The sequence below is a fragment of the Syzygium oleosum genome, unplaced genomic scaffold (assembly GCF_021117445.2).
Source record: "Syzygium oleosum isolate NSW1041296 unplaced genomic scaffold, Sole_v2.1 Sole_v2.48, whole genome shotgun sequence".
Lineage (NCBI taxonomy): Eukaryota > Viridiplantae > Streptophyta > Magnoliopsida > Myrtales > Myrtaceae > Syzygium > Syzygium oleosum.
Window position 1 is genome coordinate 874,015 of NW_026607532.1, and position 21,237 is coordinate 895,251.

The window sequence follows — 21,237 nt, forward strand, 5'->3', positions numbered from 1 at the left end:
TTCAGTCTCATCTCGAGCTCGTTGCCACTATTGATGAGGACAATCGACGGCTACTACGACACGAACAGTGATTGTGACTCGAAAGAGAGTGAATGAAGGGTAAGGGAGAAAGAGGGCATGTTTGTGTTGAGCCAAGGGAAGAATGGAATGACAATGACAATGCAAACTTGGGAGTGGCGGCACTACGGCAAATTACCAAAAAAGTTCTAAAATTATTATAATTGTGCCAATTCAGTCCATTTAGCCAATTTTGGCCTGAAATTACTGACATGGACGTTGGGCGTCCTACGTGGTGCAGTCAGAGCTGATGTGGATATTTTTAAATAATATTTTAATTATTTTTCGAATTATTTATTTATTCTTTATTTTTTCCTTTTTTCTTTCTTTTTTTTTTCTTCCCTTCTTCCTCTAGTTGGTCATTGGACCTCGGCGACTAGGCAAAGGCAAGGGGCGAGGGCCGGCAAGGGTGAGGCTTGACCTTGCCAACAACGACAAGCTGGGCAAGGCTCAACCTCGCCGGATTTGGCGAGGGCGAACCTCGCCAGGGGAGGGTGAGGCTCGCCCTCCCCAGTGGCTGGCGAGGTCGATCTTGCCAGTCGGTGCCGAGGTCTAGCGACCAGCTAGAGGAAGAATGGAAGAAAAAAGAGAAAGAGAAAGAAAAGAAAAAAAAAGGAAAAAGAAAAGAATAAATAAATAATTCGACAAATTATTAAAATTTTATTTAAAAATGTTCACGTCAGCCTGACCGCGCTATGTAGGATGACCGGCGTTCATGTTAGCTATTTCCGATCAAATTTGATCGGATTGACTGAATTGGCATAAATGCAAAAGATTTAGGACTGTTTTGGTAATTCTGTTGGTGGTATGCGATGACTTGCTAGGGCAGCCGAGCGTGGCAGTTTGCAGCTACTGTGGGTGCATCAACAGAGCTTAGCAAAGAGAGATGGGAGAATCAAAGAGAGAGAATGAGAGGAGAGGTTGGGGTTTTTTTGGGATTTAATTTTGAGTTTGGGATGGAAATTATAGATGGCCGCATGGTGGGGGAATAGTCCCCCTAGCTGTTTATTGTCTGGTAAAGGATAAGTTTGGATATCACTCGGATACAAACTCAATAATTGAGTCATAGTCTTGATTCGCTGCACCATATTGCCACTCTCCCAGCGCCCCCCAAGGGGCTGCTTAGCCGCTCCAGACGTCTACCGAGCCCAAGCTTCGCTCCGACTTCCTCGGAGGAACAAACTTGGTCTGCATAACATCATCCCTCGACATGCCACCTCTGATGCAAAAGTGTCGGTCGCCACTAAACTTAATTCTCTCTGACCTATGTCACTATTCACTAACCCAAGTTATTCGACCATACTGTCTTTTCTACTTCTCCTGCCGTCCCTATGCACCTCGCCTTACTTGTCACCCAAACCACCATGTCTTGCGACGGTCCCCTCCTACTCACAGTGCAACCCTTAAAAGTAGAAGCCTAACAACCCAGAAATCAACCACTTTTCTGATTCCTTGCATGACCTAGGTCTATTCGAAGGATGTTAAATGGTTTGTTCAGGCATCTTCACTCCGTGAACCCGGCTGCTATTGAAACTCAGAGACATACAACATAGTGATAGCATAGCTTCAGCTTTTTAAGTCTCTCTAGCATCGTAGACAAATCTTATAAAAAAAATGGATTGATTAGTTTAATCAAGAGCAAGAACAACCACTCCACATGGCGACAAAAGCCCCGTCAAAGCTCCTACAGAGAAGCACACTTCCAACGGCTAGGATCCAATTAGACTGTTAGTTGACTGGAATGGAGACAGAGAAAACTCTCGCCATCGTTGGAGCCACAGGAATTCGGAGATGGTTGTGTGTGGATGTTAGACATGCACGACACTCACTCTCACTCACTTCGGTCGTACACCCGCAACACTTTATACATGTATCTGGACAGATGGGCCTTACTGAACTTTGATCCCCTGCTTATATATATGGCTTTTTCAAGTGAACCTTCGTTCAACACGTGCTCATACTTTGGTCCTGAATTGTTTCTGCACCAAAAAAGTGTGTCCGCGCGCGCGCGAGAGAGAGACAGAGAGAGGAGACAATGAAAGGAGCAATAGGAGTGAGAAAAGGTGCATGGACTGAGGAAGAGGACGTGTTGCTGAAGAAGTGCGTGGAAAAATATGGTGAAGGAAATTGGCACCTAGTCCCTCACAGAGCAGGTATACAATTGATCACCCCAGAGAAAGAGAGAGCTACTTTCGCTGTTACAATAAGAGTATGTATCAATGGGTTTGAGTTTGCAGGGTTGAACAGGTGCAGGAAAAGTTGCAGGTTGAGGTGGTTGAACTATCTGAAGCCCAACATCAAGAGAGGGGCATTCCAAGAAGACGAGGTTGACATGATCATCAGGCTTCATAAGCTTCTTGGTAATCGGTGAGTAAAGCTCTCCCAAGTTCGTGTTACTCGTCGCATATCATATACATCATGATGTCAACATGTCAACACTAATAAATCATCCATCTCTTCGACCATTTCCTTCGGGTCTTCTAACGTGAGTTTCGCCGGCGGGACCATCACAAAAGATAGAAAAGACTGGGTTCAGAAAATATCGTGTATATAAAAGAGACTTGAAGGACTTGTTGAGTGCATGAATATGAAGCCCATCTGCTTAAATATCCATTTAAAATCGAGCATATACATACATACATAAATATATTTATCTATATAGATCTCATACTATTTCCACTTTTCAAATTGATGTAGAAACTAACTAAAATTTAAATGGCCCAAAATATCCCTCGCTAGCCATTGATGAAAGCGGAAAAGTATACTTTTAATATAGATAAATAATTTAATGATTTTTATCAACCTTTCATATATTCTTGTTTCTTCTTCTTTTGTGTTCAAATCAGAGAAGTTTACATGTTCGTTGTTTTTACGAGAATCATCTCAGATTCTAGTATTCTAATAAATTTAGTGATCGGAAATTATAATTGAAAAGAATATTAATAAAGTATATTTATTTTACAATGTCCCTCTAAAGTTAAATCTCTAATAATTCCTTGTAATATACAATTATTTAGTTCTCTAGGGGAAGTCTTTTGTTAGCGTTGTGAACTCTTTATAATAATTATTTATATTTTATATATGCTATTTAACAGAAATTGCCGACAAAGTTCAAAATCATTATAGAAAAACCTTTATAGAAATCAGTTTAAACACATTGGCAATAAATGAAAATCTGTATAAACATGAACGGAAAACGACATAAGGTGGTGGAATAAAATATGATTGTTTGGATTAATGCGGACAGTCTTATATTTTTTTGACAATCTGTGAATTTTTCGTTCTTAATGAATAGCAACTTTCACCCTTTTCATTTGTGATTTTGATTCAATAGCTTCCTTGAGGTTATGTTCGTCAACTCGTTAAGTTGGAGAACATTTTAGCCATATGAAGTGTGTGGAAATAGGCACACCTTTCAAACACGTAATAAAACTTGCAGAAATAACCTTAGGTTGGGCCACTTGCTAAAATACAAGAACTGAGTTTTGGAATCGTAAGAATGTCAACCTTCACGTCTTTACCTTTTTTTTTTAAAAAAAAATTGAAATCAATGCCCTTCGGTAAACTTCAACATCGAGAAAACATAGTGCTCTCTATTCTCAACGTTGTTTAAAGATGAATTCAACGAGCTCGTGTGTGGAAAATGCTCTTTTACATTAAGTCGACTAGCTTGTCATTTGGCTATCATTAATTAGTCACCGGAACATTTATGGTTTTGGAAGCACCTAGGCACTAGTCGCTTAAAACTTGAGAACACCAGAAGTTGTCTAAAACACTATTGTATTAGAGTTCGTCACGTCACAAAATATGAGTGATTGAGGCAATTCAAAAGTAATTTTAAACCGCATAAATGTCAATTATCTTTAGATGAAGATGTTTTAACTCCCAAAATGGTAAAGCAAGATTAGAATATTTGTCGGATGAATAAATAGATACTGGGTCAGTGTATATGTGTCTCGTTTCGATCAGGCGAATCCCACATTAAGTCTAGCATCACGTGTCTAGTTGAGCAAGTAGTACGAATCCAACCTTTTTTTGTTATAAACTCGTTTAAGAACTTCTTTTCCAGGAATGAACTTGCGCCAAATACCTAGCTGAAATGATGAGGCAATGAAACTAACAAAGAAAAAAATCTTGATGGCATTAAACCTACCAAATAGAGCAAGTGGCGTCGGCAAAGGGCAGAGAGCCCATCTTGATATGGAAAATGAAAGAAACTTCGTGAAAATAAATGTACAAATATTTAGTGGCCCCCGAAAAATGCTTCTTGCCATTATGTGGGGTCACGTAAATTTATGATGATAATGAAGAAAGACTTGCTTTTGTACGGTGAACTTTTCGGTGAGAGCCACACTTTATAGAGTTTTTTTCTCCCTCAAAACACTTTATAGAGTTCAGAAGGGAGCAATTTGCCACGATTGATTTTTATGTACCGATTGCTTTTTTCATGTTCGTCTAATCAATACAATTTCACCGAAATCTGATTATAGTTCATCGATAAAGTGTAGACGTGACAACCACATGAAACCTATGTGAAATTTAAGTATACACAATGTCGATGTTACGTGGTAACCGAATATATGATGATTGATTGACCATCGTTTTATCATTAACTACTCAATAATTTTGATGATCGTCTATGAAAATTAGAAGTATCATATTCTCCATTAGAGTAGAGGTTATAAGTAGTTAAGTGTTAATCATCAATTACCAATAAGACAGGGTGAAAAGGAAACTCTAACCGAGAATGAAATTGATAATATTGCCTATTGAATGCCATATGTACAGTCTCTCGATTTATTGTACATTGTACTGCAATCTGAGTCATTTAGTTTCAAGGTCTTGTGTGTTGCCATCAGTGAATTTTCCGTCACAATTTTTTTTTTGTTTGTGGCAAACGTATAGACTTTTAATAGAGGGTATAATTGTCAAAAATGAAAGTGTGCCATCAATTTTGCCAAAACAGTCTAGTCTTTTGCGTCTTTGAATTTTCCTTGTAGAACTTTCTGGTCTAATAGAGACGGTTGGACGGCTAGATTCGATTGATGTAGAAGCAAGTGTCGTGTCCAAGTAATGTTATGGCCCTTTAGGTTGAACATTTTGCTGGGGAAAAAGTCAAACTTACCTAAAGGGTATTTAGGGAAACGTTACGAACAATTATTACACAAAATTTGACTAATCTCAATTAATCTAAGGGTTTTGTCAAAAAAATATTCCGATGATGCTTGATAAACAACTAGATAAGAAAATCTTGCAATTTCCAATTCACTGACTGCCCTTGTAATATATACAATTAATGTATTTAAAATTGAATATCTAATCAGAAAGGTATGATTAACAAGTGCTCAAAAACACTTATTAATAGAACTCATAAGAATAGATGAGTAACTTGCTTTAGAGGTGAGAGATGGTCTAGTAATACTCGTTGACATTTCCAGATGCAAGGTCATGAGTTCAAAACTACTTGTTATTGTAGTTCATGTATCTCAATTTGGGGAATGATTTATGGACTTCTAGCACTTCATTGAGAAATTATGGTGACATGACTCGCCAACCTCAGACCAATGGGCCATGAGTTAGGCAGAACGAAAGCCCTTTCACAGTCTTAGGTTCGAACATTACATAGCGAGGCGTGGAATTCTCTTGGTAGTGCTTAGAGGGAGCCGTCAATCTGGTTGTCGATGCTCGCCTTTTCGATTAAGGGAAAAAATGGAAAGCAAGAGGTGGCATATGTAAGGCAATTGAAATGATATTCAAAGTTATGCGCATATGATGTATATATATATATATATATAGAGAGAGAGAGAGAGAGAGAGAGAGAGAGAGAGAGAGAGAGAGAGAGAGAGAGAGAGAGAGAGAGAGAATTTTCAGCTGTGAAGTTGTGGATTCCTGAGGTAACCAAAAGGAAGAAACAAAAAACCAAAGTGATTCGATGTTTTGTTTTCAACTGAGAAATGGATACAAATAAAAATGAAATATTAATGTCGTAGTCAAAGTTCTGGACAGATGAATCAATCTCAAATTAGAAATACACTATCAATTATCAATGTGCTAAGAGCACTGAAATTACAAGCTTAAGGGACGTGCATGTCCTTTTCTTAACCAATATTAGCATGTGTGATGTCATTTAAACCTCTAGTAATGTTACTATGATTTGACAATTGAGTTAATTGGCGATATGGGAATCGAAATAAGTCCATGCCCTGCACGGATAACTTAAACAAGCAAGACACAAGTAGGCACATAGAAATATCATATCATATTAAAATTTAAGACACGAGAGGGTATGCAGAATTATTTATTCCAATTCGTGTGTATGCTAACTGAATATAAGTGTTCCATTTTACTTTCGATGGTAACCAATGTTGATCTAATGAATCATCCTTCCCTAATTCTCATATTCTAGATGATAATCTGTCCAAGTTCTTGCAGATGGTCACTGATTGCGGGCAGACTTCCGGGAAGAACCGCAAACGACGTGAAGAACTATTGGAACACACGTTTGGCTGAAAAGTTCGTCTATCACAAGCCGAAGGAAGACAGCCGGCCCGGCAAATGCGCCACCAAAGTGAACGTCATCAGGCCTCGACCTTGGACCTTATCGAAGAGCTCGGCATGGTTCATGGGAAAAGCCACCCTGGTGGCTTCATGGACTCCACCAGGTGAAAACCCTGGACAACCATCCCCAGTGTTGTCTCGTCAGGACAAGGAGAGCACGTGGTGGGAAAATCTGTTCACCAACAGCGGCCCCGACGAAGGACTCCTCACCTCAAGAAGCACCTTAGAAGGACAGCCGGACGCAAATTCTTGGCCTCGGGAATCCATGGAAGAGAGACAAAATGGTTGGAACGAGCTCTCTTTCGATGCCGACGTTTGGGAACTTCTTGGCAATAGTCCTCAAGCCGTTATCTAGCTGTGGCTTACAAGCTATTTCTACTGGGCCAAAGTTGAGTCGTTTATGTGCTATGTAATTATCTAAAAGTGTGCTATAACTAGACCATTTACTAAACTTGCGATTGGTGCATCTGACTATAAGAAGAAGCTTGTTATATAAGTGACTCCTTGCGGTATATAACGGCTGTAAAGGAGTAGTCACGTTCATCTTAATAAGTCATATAATTGGACTATGAAGTTCACGATGGAAATTGTTGGTATTAACATGAGAATAATTGGTCATTCGAATGGAATGATGAGCTGCAATAAGATCAGCTCTCCACACAGAAAAGCAATTGATATGAGGTTGGGCCTGTGCCCATTGACACCGGGCCCAAAATTTGAGCCCAAATGTAAACTACTCCATAGCAAACACAATATAATTAGCAAAATCCATCGATAGAATATCTAATAAACTCATCAATCATGAGAGTCATAATTGTACAATCCACAAGCCCGCTAGTGGAATGCCTGATGAACTCGTATCTTGAGCTTTCAATTGAATGAGTTTAAGTGGAGTAGATGACGCGTGGACACAATCAATTGACTCGAAATGGGAAAGGATGTTGAAAATTGAGTCATGGTGGCTCCACTGACCAAATGATTAAACGTAGCTAGAGAAGAACGGGATCTATGAAGGAACAGCTCATAAATTATAGGAAAAATCTGTGAACGGCTCTCAGCACATTCAATGCAGACAATAGATTGTGAGCAAGAGTCAAAAGACATCACAAAAGACATCACAAATCACAAGAAGCTCATCGGATCTCGAAGAAGATCTTTCGAATTGGGTTTTTAATTTCTTAATTTTAAATTTTCTAATTCCGGTACTTGTCTTGTAGAAGCTTTCCAACCATGTCGTGCGAGGTTTTTACTTTCTCTATGCATTTTATAGATTTCCATTGAGAAGTTTATGTTCAAATACAGTCATCGAGCAAGTATCTCACGTGTAATTAAAAGGAAATAAACACAAAACAAATCAAAAATGTCTTTCAAATAGAAATTTGAAGAAAAAAAATGTAAAATACAATTAGGGGAGAAAGAAATTACGTTGGCGGTGACTAGGGGTCGATGGACACGCCTCTTCAGACTCGAGCGAAGCTGGCCCGGACACCATTGCCACCTCCTCTGCTGAACCAGACCAAAGAATGAGAGATGGTGTGTGTCACCAGTGAGCAAGTGAGGGCCATGGCCCTTGCCACTTGCCGGCGAGATCCGTTGCAACCTCGCCCGATATGGACAGGGGCAGCAGTGGCACAGCTGCAATCAAATTGGAAGGAAGAAAAAAGAGGCGCAATCAATTTACAAATCTATCGCCCTACCAACACCATTTTTGCATTTTGCAAGTATTCCCACAACAAGAACCACCACATGCATCATCAGTAACATCATCAACAAGAAGAAGGGATTGAAATCCTCAAATCTCTAATTGCGATCTCGCCAAGAAATTGAAAACCCACATTGTAGCTCCACACTGCAACCATAACGCGGCCTCTTTGTTCAAGGTCCACATTGGCCAAAAAGATAGTACTGGATGACATTTAACAAATTGGAAAAGGACAAGGTGATGTTGGCTAAAAGTATCACCTAGAGGGGGGTAAATAGGTGACTTCAAGATACTTGACAAAATATTACGGAATTAAAAGTGTCAAGTATGATATAAATGCGACCGGGAAAAACAAAATGTTAATATAAGCAGATTCTGATGATATTCAACAGTGTAGTATAGTGCTTCTATCAATCAGTAAGTAAATAGGATCAAAGAGACAAATAACAAAACACAAGAGTTTATAATGTTTTGGCTTGGTGTAAGCCTACATCCACTCTTCCAGTCTAATAGCTTACCGGTTGATTTCACTAGAAATTTTCTTGAAATTACAATAGAATATGCTGCTTATACTCAAGCACTTCTCCTCGAAACTAATGCTGCTTATACCCAAGCTGATAAATCTCACTATCTCACACCTAAGCATAGCTATAATACTGTTAACACTTCTCGAAATAGTACAATTTGAATGCACTCAGAAGGCAAAGTAAAGAATGAAAAGCTCTCTTTAAATTTGGATTCATCAACTCATGATCTCGTAACCTCTTCCGCACCTTGGTCTTCTTTTATACTTCGCAGCATCCAAACTTCCCGTTGGACAATCCTCAAGAGAATCAATCTCCAAACTAGCCGTTGGACAATTGTTTTAAAGATTAATTAGTCGTTGAAGTCAATCAATCAGAATTCCCGTAGATTTGGTCACCTATACAATCAAATCTTGGTTTTCAGAAATAGAGTAACTTCGTTACGGAAAGTATGCCTTTCGGTTGATTATCAATCAATCAAGATATCTCGCATGATTAGTATTATGCAGATTATATAATCTTCTAATTAAGGAATCCATGCTAGATCACTATCCGTTAAAGATAAGGTATTTTATCTTGGAAGATAAATAAAATAATAAGTATCTCATGTTGTGCTATCGCTCCACGTATAACAAGTTTCCTGATGATATCGGACTCATATGTATAATAAAGCTTCTATTGATATCCAGCCTTCAGTATTCTGCTTATATCCATCGTACATTGGTTATTTCCAGCTTACGCAGTACGCTACTCATATCCACACAGTACGCTGCCTATATTCAAGCAATAGATAAATGTGGCATCTTGGATATATTCAATTGTTCTTCTTGAGACACTTTGATTACGATAGTGTTGTAGATCCTAAAGGCTTACACCTTGGCATATCCAAGATTATATGTGCTCCACATAGGTTCTTCAAGTCAATTAGAATTTTTTCACTGATCATATCAACATTTCTTTTAACGTGGATATTATTGATATCAGCAAAGTATATCAACTTCACTCCAACTTTTATCTTCTAGTCATTCCAAGCATATTGGCAATCGTGGCTCTACCTCGCTGTTCACCCATTCATGGTACCTTCAAGCTTTACCGGAACCCTTGTTTTAGGCTTGTTCACCTTCTACTCAGGTACCTCTAGCTTGTAGACACCTCTACACCCAATGCCTTGTTCACTATTGATAAAATAGTGTACTCCTCATCTTTAGATGATCCTATTAGGACATCATCTACAAAACGACTTGTGCATCTTTCACCTAGCTACTCAACCATTAAGCACATTAGTAGTTTTTGATTATTTTGTTGAAGGATTTTCACATAACGACTAGTACTAAAGGCTTTTCCCAACACAAGGACGACCGGCACCTTTAACCGTCCTTATTATGAAATAATAAAATTAAATGGTTAATTAGAAAATAGTAGGATATCATATTTCTAATGCAAGGCCAGGTTAATTCTTGGAGCATCCAAAACTTTGGTCTTGCGAAAACCCTATTTGTGACCCAGTTAGGGCACTCAAATTGCCCTTCCATCCCGACAGAAACTCAAGTGTTCCTTTCTCATTGATTTCAAATGATTCACTGATCATTTATCTTTGGACCATCCAAGTGTTCCCGATTCTAACATCTACATGTGACCGTACGCCCTATATATTAATGAATACGCGTGACCATGGCCCCATGCTCTTTCGTTGTCTCGCGCAATGCTTGCTTCTGCATTTCATATGAATTCCGTGCTTAATTTCAACGCCACGAAAATATGTAGAGCATGTTTCATCAGAATGCTTTACTTTTGTTGAAATTAGGGCACGATTCATATGTTTCATCATTTTCAATTTGGCCACAAATATTCCACGAATAAGACTGATAATCGGGGGGATGCAACCGAGCCTGCAAAACTGCCTAGCTGAAGAGAGAGCTGCATCGCATGAATGACGGCAAAGTTGTACCAAGGAAGGTTTTCCGACGTTGAGCGCGATGGACTCAAGCTTGAGTTGCAGTGGATCCATGTCCCCGGCGATTCAAGGGGATTGTGAATATATGTTGCTGCGTTTAATATCCCGCAGGAATTATGTATCTTCAATTGGACTTGAATACATATAAGAACATAATACTACCAATTATATTCTGGCTCTTGGATTTTGGTTCCTTAGGTTATCAACTGGAGTGATAGCAAGAAATTTGAGCATGTCATATTCATCTTTTTGTTCACAATATATATGTCCGTTTTCTTGTAAAAAACAATGGTTAATGAGGACATGGTTTTGGAGAAGGTTCTCAATCCATTTGCCGCACCTTTAGTGTCTCTCTGGTAGGGGTGTAACCGCTTGGACCGGACCGGAACCGGCAATTCCTGTGGGGACCGGTCCGGTTCCCAGTTCCAATTTACAAGAACCGGTGAGTACCGGTCTGGTTCCCGGTTCTAGACGTGGAACCGCCCACTCACCCACCGGGACCGGACCGATAATATGTATACACATCATTTTTTAGAAAGATTTCCAACCAAAAAAAAAATAACATTTTAAGAAAAATGAAAACCCTAAAATCTCTAATCTAAAGTTCAACGCTCATCAACTAAGTGCTCGTCTCACCTCTCTCTCTCTCTGTCACTTTATCCTAGTCATCTCTCTATCTCTCATTCATGGTCTCGACTTTTACGCTCATCGTCCATTGACTCACGGCCTCAACTGTCATCAACTCACGACCGCACCTCCGACCGTTCATCGCCTCCCTCTCTCGCTCTTGGTCACCTCCATTTGCGTGAAACTTGGTGGGACCGATTCCATGGAACCAACGAGCGGTTCTCGATTCCAATTTTTCGGAACTGGTTCTTAGTGGGCGGTTCCTGGTTCCATGTTGGGAACCGCCCACTCAAACCATGCTCACCCCTACTCTCTGACGCTCCTACAAGTATTGATAGGAGGCTCTTGCGGAAGCCCTGCCCGCCCTTCTTTATGTTGAGGGATTCCTCATCATGACAAGCTTTGAACGTGCAGGTTCATTAAGTCCAGCAATTCTGAGGTAGGGATCATTAAAGACATAATCATTGTTAAAACCGGTAGTAAGGAAAAGAATTATTGTACTATTTGACTCTATAATGTCTTAAAATTACGAGTATTTATATCCGAACATTATGTACAAGAAAGGAAGTCATCTAAGAACGAAACTAGCTATACTAGGAAATGATGAAATAACAAAATCAATTTAAATCTTTGAAAATTTCGGAATTTTTACAATATTCTCACATCCCTTCAAACTCACCGTGGTTTCAAGGAAACCAATAAAATTATGGAGAAGAAACTAGGAAATTGTGCAGGAGGTGGAGTTCGATCAGCAAAAGAGGCGCATGGACAAGATCAATGGATCCTCGGATTAGACGTTGTTGAGTAAGAAGTGACAGTAGCTCTCAATGTGTGTATAATGCACTCATGAAAAATTGCATTTTCTGGGCGATCCAAGTGGTGGCTTTGTTACGACCAAACAAATAATAATAATAAGTGGTAGCTTTGCTATCGCGCCAATTAATTGTGGGTGACTTCTTAACAATACCCATGTCTTCCAAAAGACAACGCAGTTACACAAGTTCAAAAATCAGTATTAGAGCCAATTCTATTGGTCTCAGAGTTCGTGCACACTCCAGTTCTACTGTGGGGACTTGGTTCACATTCTTGCCCATGTACAGTCGTGCCGATTACGGTCATCTCTCCCTTGAGTAGCCCTGCTAAAACACGTTTCATCCACCGTCTCTATCGTCGGTCGAACCGGCTCGCAAAATAAGATTTGAGGCATATTTGGCTTGAGATATTGCTTCAATCCATAATTCCTTCGCTAAGATCTCATGTAATGACTACATTATCCACTTAAAAAGAATGCCTCTATAGCTATCACGAACAAATAATGCTTCGTCAAGAGAGCTGGATTGAAAGCCAAATTGCCTGACGGTAGTACTGCTAGTGATTTGGCTCGCTAATTTCAATACTAAGGTACAATTAATATGGCTGGGACAAGAACACGGACAATCTATTTTCGATTTTCTCAGCCAAGTGCAAGCGGCGTGGGATCAGTTGGTACTCTCTGAGCCTACATGGGAGCATAACAATGACACGGGAAATTATCAAAAAAGTTCTAAATTACAATTGTGTCAATTCATTCCTAAATATTTTTTTACCGATTCAGTCTTAAATCTTTTGCATTTGTGTCAATTCAGTCCATCTAACCAATTTTGGCTGGCCGATGCTGACGTGGAAAATTTTTAATAATTTTTTGATTTTTTTTGTTATTTTTCCTTTTTCTATTTCTTTTTCTTTTTTTCTCTTCTTCCTTCTTTACTATATTTTCCCCACAATGGCCAGTGAGGCTCGCTGGCTACTGGGCGAGGCCAGCCTCACCGGCCGCAACTGGTGAGGCCATGGCCGTCTTCGCCGGCAACAGCGCCTCGCGATCTAGGCGCAAGGCCTGAGGGCCACGGGTGAGGCCACCTTCGGCCGTAGCCCCTAGGCCTCGCCCTCGCCAGCCACTATGGGGAAAAAAATAGAAAAGAAGGAAGAAAAGGAAAAAGAAGATGAAAAAGAAAAAATATATGAAAAATTGAGAAAAAATATATTATTAAAAGTTGTCCACGTCAGCGTCGATCGGAAGGCTAGTACTGACCTATGTCCACATCAGCACTGGCGGGTCAAAATTGGCCGAATTGACTGAATTGGTACAAATGCAAAAGGTTTATAACTGAATTGGCAAAAAAAAAAGGTTTATGACTGAATTGGCACAATTGTAATAGGTTTATGATATTTTTTATTATTTTCCCATCACGCAGCTGTATTTACCAGCTGGAATTAGTCAACAAATAAGAGCGCACTATGCTCAAATTGGAAAGTGCTGATGCAGAGCTAGTTAGAGCCGATAATAAGAAAATGATTATGTATTTATTGACCCTATAATATGTTGCAATCAATAGGTTTTTGTACCCTGAACAACATGAACGAGAAAAGGGAGCAATCTTCGACCAAAAAAAAAAAGAAAAGGGAGCAATCTAATAAGGAAGTTAGTTGTCCAAGGGTTAACAAAAATTACGGAATCAATTACAATCTCATCAATAAAGACTCGACTGTAGATCGTGATAAGGTCCAGTGTGGGTACACACACCCCACACATGTACAAAAGCAATGCACGTACAAACATCATTATCACAAGGGAAAATTCCAAATAAGGACTCGAAGTGCTTTCATTTTCTCAAAAAAGGGTCTGAAGTGAACCATGTGTTAAATAAGGACCCGAAGTGGCATTATTTTCTCAAATAAAGGCATGAAGTGAACTTTGTATTAAATAAGAGTCTGAAGTGGTCATCTCAGTCTCAAAAAAGGGCCTGACCTCACCGGAGTCAAGGGCATTTTCGTCTTTTCTTTTTTTTCCTTTGTTTGTTTTTTTCCATAAAAAACAAACTCAAAAACAAAAAAACAAAAAAAACAACAACAACAAGGGGGAGAGCCCTCCCCGCCGATGGCCGCCGCCTCTTCACCAGTGGAACAGCGACGACGGCCGGCGGGGTTGCCAGCAACCCTCGCCAGAACCAGGAAAGGGCGGCGACCCTCTCCCATATCTAGGCGAGGATCGGTGCATAGGTCTAGCGGCCCTCTCCTATACCTGGGCGAGGGCCGGCGACCCTCGCCCAAATCTAGGAAAGGGTCACTGCCCTCTCCTAGTTCTAGCGAGGGAGCCCTCGCTGAGGCGCCGACCATTGCTGCCGTCCCACCGGTGATGGGGCGGCGACCACCGGCGGGGAGGGCTGGCTGCTGCCAACCCTTCCCTGTTTTTTTCTTTTTTTAGTTTTTTTAAATTTTAAATTTAATTTAACTAAAATTTATGTTAAATTTATTTTTGGACAAAAATGCCCTTGGTCGGACGGAAAATTTGGCCGGCCGGCGGGATGAAGCTTTTATTTGAAACTGTTATAGCAATTTCATGTCCTTATTTGAGAAAATAAAGGCACTTCATGCTCTTATTCGACACAAAGTCCACTACAAACCCTTATTTGAGAAAATGAGAGCATTTCGGGTCCTTATTTGAAATTTTTCCTTATCACAAACATATATAAGTAGCAGATTGTACATGAACATGACTGTTCTTGGCATAGAACAAGTGGGAACTTCTATTCTCTCTCCTAACATTGGAAACTTGGCTTTTCAAAACAAGGAAAGACAAACTTGGCATGGAAGTGGTATATACGAAAACACATTGGAAAAAAAAAGAAGTAAACATGTTCTAAAAAAGAAAAACACATCGAGCGAAGCAAGGTCTTCGACAGGCTAATATATATATCTTCCATTTTGATTAAATATATCTTGAGCAAATGACTAAGAGAGTTGCATAGTTTTCTTTAACATCCCAAAGGGGAAAAAAAGAAGATAAATGGGGTTTCCATCTTTGGTGCTAAATCCCTTTCCAAGGATCTGCTCTTGGATCTACATTTCCCGTCATGTTCCCATCATCCCTAAGCTTTTGAGCTGCGCTCACAAAAGCTTCGTTTTCTGCACAAATCAGAAGTTAAAAGCAAATAAGAGATGTGTTGCGAAAATCACCAATATGGTAATTATTGGGAAAATCCCCTATGTTGTTTTGAAGATGACAAAGACAATCAAAGGCTATTAATGTGTGTATTGATTGAGTAATACCCGGTGATATATGCACGAGCCGAGATGCAGATGTTTGTCATAATCAGCACCAAAATATTTTGATATGAGGTTTGCTCTGCCACTATCAAGATGAGATGCTGATATCTAAGGTGAACAAGATATTAGGTAAATGAAGATGTCTACAAGCTGGAAGGATCTTCAAATAAGATGAACATTTGGAAGGACCTTGATCGAGGGTGAACAAGCCGAGAAGAACGAGAATATTCATGATGGCTTGGAGGTACAAAGATCCGGTGAACAGTTGGATGGACCTAGTGATGGTGAACAAGCCTAGAATGAGGATGTTTGGTAAAGCTTGGAAGGATCATGAAGATGAACAGCTTGGTAGAGTCGAAATTGCCAATATTCTTGGAAGGACCAGAAAGATCAGCATTAATATCGGGTGAGAGCAGCTGCCTTATACAGGTGAAGTGGAAGACTGTGATGATCTTTAATGACTAGGTGATATCCATGGTGTGATCCATTGGGAGAAGATCGCGAGATATCCTGATACGTTATTCTGTAAACAGCACCACCGGACCTAAAGATTAACCGATTGACGATATTTATATCGATGCTGAGACATCAGGTCATTAGTGATAATGGGTCAATGAACATTTAAGGATGTTTTAGATTATAGACGTTGAAGGGTGGAACTGCGCAACGAGAAGATCAGGAAGTCTATCGGGGAACAGGAGCAAGCGTCTATCAAAATTGTCAGAGCAATTAGCGTAGGGAACAGTAGCTACAAGACCTATTTCCGGGTAGCCTCCAAATGTTCAAGATAAAGGGCCGTATGGGCAGTTCCATCTCTAGACAACAGCACCAACGGATCTCTAACGGCTAGTTGATCTTCTCAAGCAGGTCCAACGGGAAGATTGAAGATGTCTATTTAAGAGAAGACCTTCTAGGCCAAAATGTTAGAGAGAGCACAATGTAGAATCCGAATATTTGCTCTTGAGCTACTTTCCTTGTTGATATTGTTTCGTTCTCTCGGAAGATCTTCACTGTAATGATCTTGCCATATAGTAATCATGTGAAAGATCAAGTGTACAAGAGTAAGTACAGTAGCTAAGTCCTGATAGTATGATCTATCATTTGTAAAGGATCAGCACTTGCCAATTGTAACTTGTTGAGCAGATTACTAGTGCAATCCAGCCCGTATTGCGGCTGTTAGTCTGGAAAGTGGATGTAGGCTTGGGGATAAAGTCAAACCACTATATATCTGCTTGTGAATCTTCTATCTCTTCACTATTAGCATTACCTGATATTTATTATCATGATTTGTCAAACAGCAGCACGCATCTAATTTCTACAAACAGTTTCTACCAATGTATTAAGTTGAACTTGTTATATTTCGCAAATGATTTTCATAGTTCTTAAACAACCTATTCTCCCCCCATCTAAGTTGTATTGTTAGCCCCAACAAGATGTCGCTAGAAGGAAAAACGATGCAAAATAAAATGGAAATTCAAATGACACGACAAAACACATGTACACCTAGTGTGTGGAGCCGCCCCCAAAGAAAGATGTGAACTTCATTTGATGCAATGACACTGCACCAACTGGGATGATGTCTTGAGCACTAGGAAGATTAGAGTTCGTGTGTCTCTAATGCCTTGCCATACCCCATCCCTCAAATACCTGCCCGTTATATCTATGTGTGAACGCATGCGCCTATCTTTATGTAGATACAACATTATTTTCCACTGTTATGATTGTTGTGAAGAAATCGTATCAAATAGGTTCTTAATTTTCTAAAGGGTTAATACCATGAAAAACCTCAAACTGGTACACTTATGAGAATTATATTCCAAACTAATTTTTTGACTATCAAAAACCTCAAACTGGTACATCTATGATAAATTTACCCTCCGTTTCTGTTAAATTGGATTACTACCACGGAAAATCACAAACTGGTACATCTATGATAAACGGAGGGTAAAACCCCAAAACAGTACACCCATCAACTATCACATATCATCAAACTCAGTAATTTGACTGTAAAATTTAACCGAAACTAACGAAGGGTAAATTTGTCACAAGTGTTTTAGTTTGGGGTTTTTTGTGGTCAAAAATTAGTTCAGGGTAAATTTATCACAAATGTACCAGTTTGGAGTTTTTAATGATATTAACCCTTTCGTAAAAGAATATATAGAGATTTTTTTTTGTCGCGGAATAAATTGTGAGTTTCATCGCTTAAAATATGATAAATGATTAGGTGACTGTCCTTAAGCCATTGTGAGATTAACATGTTCTAGACAACAAAAAACTAAATAACACATAATTATAAATTATTGTGGGGTCCACTTCTTCAAGAATTTGTTGCCCAGAACATGTTGTTACTCTCACAGTGGCCCCAATACTGTTATGCTAGCAAAGCCCTTAAAATATTGAGTTTTAGTGGCTTGTAATAATTATTAGGCTATCCTGAAAACATTTGACCATTTGCAGATGCTACAATTGTTGATGGTAAAATCGCATGAATAAAAAGTTTGAATTTATCCTTGAAATGAGACTGTCTTTCTTCTCCACCCCACAATAATTAGTATTTCCATTATCTAATATTTTATTCATACGACATTCTATGTCGACTTATGAAGAAAAGAACTCATGAAACCGATCGTTAGACAATATAATATGTACAAGTAATGTTACTTTGAATTGGCTTACAATGAAAATAAACTGATTTACAGACGATCTATACGACCAGATGAACTCTAAATTTAATATAGATATATATATCTTGTCCTGACACTATAATCTATAATGGTGAGCAACTGGGCCAGTTCTGTTGGGAAAATCTCCTATGTTGTTTTCAAGATGACATTATAATCAAATGCTACTAATGTGTGTATTGGTTGAGTAATAGCAGGTGATTTATGCATTAGTCAATATGCAGATAGGGTCATAACCAGGTGATTCTGATATGAGAAGTACCCTATCACTGTCAAGAGTGCTCTGTCCATATTGAGGGATCGTTGCCCATATCAAGGGTGAACAAGGAATTGCACGTTGAGGTGTCTAAAAGCTGGAAGTACCTTTAAATAAGGTGAACATCTAGATGGACATTGATCAAGGGTGAATAACTCGAGAAGAACGGGGATGTTTATGATGATTTGGAGGTACTAAGATTTGATGAATAGTGGATGGATCTGGTGATAATGAACAAGCCTAAAACGAGGATATTCGGTGAAGTTTGGAAGGATCATGGAAAGCGAACAACTTGGTAGAATCATATTCACCAATATACTTGGAATGACCAGAAGATAGAAAATATGATCGTTATCAGGAGCAGCATATCGTTATCTAGGATAACAAATTGTTGGCAGGAGAAGCTCCCTTTATCGACAAGAGAAGAATAAGTCTGTGTCATATTGATGATATGTACGAGTTCAATGAAGACTGACAAAGATATCGACAAGAGAAGAACAAGTTTAATATAATGAGGATTTCATGAAGACTTGGAGGTTCTATGGTCAATCTTTCATCAACTTGAAGTCTTTGAAAGCTGACATACTCAGAAAGATCGTTGGATAATTGATCACTAGTTGTCCACACATTTTGACCGTGGATAGGCACCAACAGACTGGTGATAATGAGCATGTCCTAATTATGGGTAATAGATCATTTTGATATCAAGTCCTAGAAGGTGCTAGTCACTTGCTCATCGGATTGGAACGTTGGTCACAGCGAAAATAGCCGTTGACAAGGCTTGGAATTCATGAAAAGAGCACTGGAGTTGAATCGGAGTATTACCAATTATGAGTAGGAGATGAACTCTTATTAGAGCAAACTATTTGTTTTGGTAAACTGTCACCGTCAGAGAGACATTCTGAAAATTACGAGAGTCACGTTCTGCTGCTGGCAATGGTAAAACCAACGGCTACTTGAGGGATTTGAGCTGAAAATGGTCATCTAACATTATTGATTTGATTTTGCTGCTAGCATTTGTAGAACCAATGACTACTTGTTCATCAGCAGCATACACACCTGATATCTATAATTTGATTCTCCTGTTGTTTGAAATTTAACTTGTTATCTTCCATAAAAAATTTCATAGTTCTAAAATAACATATTCACCCCCCTAAGTTGTATTGGTAGCTTCAACAATTGGTATCAGAGCTTTGTTGCTAGTTATTTAAAGTGTTTTACTGCTAAGCATAGAGATCCTTATCTATGGCTAACATTATTGGTGTTGATGCTTTTGAGGTACAAGCTCCAAGCAAATCGCCTTACATTGGTGGTACCAATTGTGGATACTGGAAATAGAGAACGAGAGCTTATATCAAAGTAATCGAACTTACAATGTCAGATGTGATCGAGAATGGAACAAGAATTCCTCGACCAGTCGGAGACGAACAACCACTAGCTCCACTTGCTCCTACTCATGACGAGATTCAGAGAAGACTTGCACTAAATGCTAAAACTAAACATTTATTATATTGTGCATTGACTATGTCTGAATTTAACCAAATTTCTTCTTGTATTACGGCTAAAAAAATCTAGGATAGACTTTTAGTTACATTTGAAGGAACAGCCAAAGTAAGAGAAACAAAACGTATATCCAGCTTGGACATAATGGGACATTAAAGATGGAACCACATGAAAATATCAAAGAAATGTTCGTGCTCTGCAATGACAATGTGAGTGGACTTGCTAAACGTGGCAAGATCTATATAAATGAGGAACATACAAGCAAGATTCTTAGAGCACTACCAAAAAAATGGGTTTATGTGAAAACATTAATTTGTGAAGCTCAAAAACTTCAACTCTTGACCTTGGATGAGCTTATTAGAATTTTCCTGGTTTACGAAATCAAACCAAACATTGAGCCGAGATAATCCAAAGGTACAAAGTCTATTGCATATAAAGCTAACACTCTTCATGTAGATTCCAAAGGATCATCCTCCAAAGATGATGACTATTATGATGAGGATATGGCTTCATTGATTCAAGAACTCCCAAGGTTCTTAAAGAAAAAAGAAGAAATCCAAAGGTAATGACATCGTCTATTCAAAGCTCAAAAAGAGGAAGAAAATTAAAAAAGAAAAAGTTTCAAGCGAATCGGAATGGTAGTCGACTAACAAAAGCAGCCAACATGAACAACACTAGAAAGAGGTAAATAAGAGCACTGCCTAGGATCTATGAAAGATGGTGACCAAATCTAGTACTATCCAAATCCCGATGCTATCAACGAAGGATCTTAAGTAAGGATTGATAAAAAACAAAATTCAAATGTGTCGTATTTGTTAAACACCTACATTGGGTAAGAGAATCTAACCTTCATATTAATCCTCTAAAGTGCCTTGCAAGTTTTGAGATGAATTTTATATTGATTCTTGTTGATAAGAATATTTGATAATTGCTTAATTGTTTATGATTACATATAATTCATATTTAAAATATTTATTGTCATAAGTATAAGGTATTACATGCATTTATAGCAAGACATGGCATGCATAATACTTGTATACGATAAAAGCATCAACATCTCCTTATGAAACAGCTGCTAGTGCTACATGTCATATTCTCAATGCATTTGTGATTCTTTTTCTAAAGGAAAATCCCCCTAATGTTGAAAGGAACCATTGCATGCTTTTTCATGTATTTGGATGCAAATGCTATATTCTCAAGAATGCAAATGATAGTATTGGTAAGTTTGAACCAAGATCAAATGAATGTGTTATTCAACTACCAGTAGAGCATATCGAGTATTTAACAAAGCT

General features: G+C 38.8%; 1 protein-coding gene across 1 annotated transcript; it reads left to right on the top strand.

Moving 5' to 3' along the window:
- The first annotated feature begins 1,281 nt into the window (after window positions 1–1,281).
- Window positions 1,282–7,111, top strand: LOC115681351 (transcription factor MYB1-like). Its single transcript, XM_030605271.2, has 3 exons — window positions 1,282–2,210; window positions 2,295–2,424; window positions 6,490–7,111. Exons 1-3 carry the CDS (start codon window positions 2,093–2,095, stop codon window positions 6,968–6,970), a joined length of 729 nt encoding a protein of 242 aa, XP_030461131.1. The 5' UTR covers window positions 1,282–2,092; the 3' UTR covers window positions 6,971–7,111.
- Window positions 7,112–21,237: the final 14,126 nt, after the last annotated feature.

Bases quoted from the DNA above. Each gene is read 5' to 3' on its own strand.
- LOC115681351 (XM_030605271.2), top strand. From the start codon at position 2,093: ATGAAAGGAGCAATAGGAGTGAGAAAAGGTGCATGGACTGAGGAAGAG. The intron at 2,211-2,294 runs GTATACAATTGA...TTGAGTTTGCAG, and splicing joins CCTAGTCCCTCACAGAGCAG to GGTTGAACAGGTGCAGGAAA. The intron at 2,425-6,489 runs GTGAGTAAAGCT...AAGTTCTTGCAG, and splicing joins CATAAGCTTCTTGGTAATCG to ATGGTCACTGATTGCGGGCA.